Here is a 2232-nt window from a genome sequence, read left to right as displayed (position 1 = left end):
TTTTTTTTTTTTTTTTTTTTTTTTTTTTTCTTCATTATTCCTTCCAATCCCCCTTCCTCCTCCAAAAACAGACTTAAGTGATTCTTGAATACATCCATTCTCTGCTTCTAGTTGCCTTGCTCTCTAACTGATTCCATATGTTGATTACGTTTTTTGATTAAATAAATACGATTTAAATTCCCTCTTTTACTCCTTATTCCCTGAGTTCTGTATGATCTTTCCTAAATACTGAAATTTGTACTAGCATGTAAACACCTTTTTGTTAATAGCTTCTATAGTTTTGAGAACAGTGCCTTGATGACTAATAATTATTTTCTAGGGAGAATAAGCCAACTTTTACTTTAATATTCCCTCTTAACTTGGATTTGGAGTACTCTGTTTAGTTAAAAGCTGGCAATATTTTGTATACGTGGGATGTGCTGCTAGAGCAGAAAAATATGATATAAATAAAATTTCAAGGACTGACCTGTTTGGGGTAGCAAATGTCATAATACAGATTTACATAGGCACCCATCTGAGAGCTTTTCATCTGCCCGCAGCTTGGAGCTGGTCTGGGGAAGGGGTAAGGCTGAGGTGATCCCAGCCTGGCTCGAGCTGTGGGGGGGGCAGGCGAGAAGCTCCTGGGTTGGGGCTTCTCCTCCCCTCTCCCCCACCTGACCCCAGCTGGTGGAGTGAGTTCCAGGTGGGAGTGGGAAGGGATATGTTCCCATCCTCCAGAAGGTGGAGGCTGGAGAGAGGGCGGGGCTGAGCCGAACTCTGCCTGGTTTGCTGGGCTGCAAGGGTGGGAACAAACAGCCCCCACCACAGGGCCCTTTCCTCCCCCTGTTTTATAGCCTGGGACTAAGGGGGCCTGGGCATCCATTCCCTTGCCCCCTGTCCCACTGGACTGACAGGTCCAGGCAGGAAGCAGGCTAGGGAGCTGAGTGCTTCAGCTCTGTAACTGCTGGGGGTGGGGCCAGCTTTGTTGTGTTGGAGCACACAGCACAGCCCAGGGCTGCAAAGCATCCTGGGATGCTGAGAAACTGTTAACTTGAATCGGGAAGGGATTTGGGACAGAAGTTCCATAAACATGTTTAACCTAAGTCCATTAAGTCTGATACTACATGTACGTGCAGGTTTATTTTAAACCATTTTCAGCCATATTGAAAGTGGTTTATGTGCACCGAACTTCAGTTCTGAGATGAGTTTAAACCAGTTTCCAATCACTTAAGCCAGTTTGTGTAACTTCTCTCCCTGGCCTTGAAGTTTGTTCATGCCTCTATTATTGAAATAAGCCTGAAAGTCCAAATGGGTTTTTTTTGTGGCTTATGATGCCTGGATTGTTCCAGATTGCCTTGCTGATGTTCCTGTTTAGTAGATTGTGTCTAGGGGTAAAAATGAGTAACCAAGATTTGTGATTTTATTTTCTATTCCTTTAGAGAACCATTGGAAGCCTATATCTATTTTGGTCCTGTATATTATCAGAAACTAAAGCACATGGTGTTGGATAAGATGCATGCCAGAGCTCGAGGACCCAGAGCTGTCCTTACCAGGTAGAGTTAAGTGTGCATGGTGCTTGCTGTGCAGTCAGAAAAATGTTTAACTGCCTATTAACAACATAGAAGATAAATTCTGCTTCACAGTATATAACTTTTAAAGTTTAGCATTTTGCTAAGCAGCAAAAAAAACTTGTGGCATCTTATGATAGGAGGAAGTTACTTTGAACATTCAGTGTGAGTACCTTGTACAACTAAGAGGTGAGGTTCTTCTGCTGCTAACCCATTTCTTTTGCATTTGAGAAATGAATCTTGTGAATCAACAGTTCGTATGTTTAGCGTACTAAAATATGCTGTAGTATCTAGACCTCTAAGGTTATTCGCCATCCTTGGCATATTAAGAATTTTTCTTACTTAGTAGTAGTTTTACAAAACCAGAGAGCGGCAGGAGGAGAAAACTTGCAGCAGTTAACATGAATCCTCCCATGGAAATTGTGGTAGTTCAGAGGGAGCAGAATATGAGCAGGCTTAGTTCCCTACCTGCTGCTAGTCAGTTACTACAAAGAAAGATCTTTTTTCTTCTTTTTGCCTTTCAAAAGCAAGGTGTGTAGTATATTCCAAAGTGCGTTGCATACAAAACAACAACAAAACCAAGAAACCCAGTAATCCCTCCGCCAGCCAACTTGAACAGTCAGCTGTGTTCTCAACTAATGATCTAACTGCTCGGTTTTTGTTGTTGTTGGTTTTTTGTTTGTTT

The 2232-nt window shown here is 42.2% G+C and overlaps 1 protein-coding gene across 1 annotated transcript in view; it reads left to right on the top strand.

Moving 5' to 3' along the window:
- Positions 1 to 2232, top strand: part of POLR3B (RNA polymerase III subunit B) — a 180542-nt gene that overhangs the window by 149394 nt on the left and 28916 nt on the right. The window contains exon 26 of the mRNA XM_019515336.1: positions 1419 to 1532. Coding sequence (XP_019370881.1) covers positions 1419 to 1532 — 114 coding nt within the window. The remainder of the gene's footprint in view (positions 1 to 1418; positions 1533 to 2232) is intronic.

Source organism: Gavialis gangeticus, unplaced genomic scaffold (genome assembly GCF_001723915.1).
Source record: "Gavialis gangeticus isolate Ggan-Ray unplaced genomic scaffold, GavGan_comp1, whole genome shotgun sequence".
NCBI lineage: Eukaryota > Metazoa > Chordata > Crocodylia > Gavialidae > Gavialis > Gavialis gangeticus.
The sequence above is the reverse complement of the archived record's forward strand: the minus strand, read 5'-3'. Positions and strand labels throughout refer to the sequence as shown.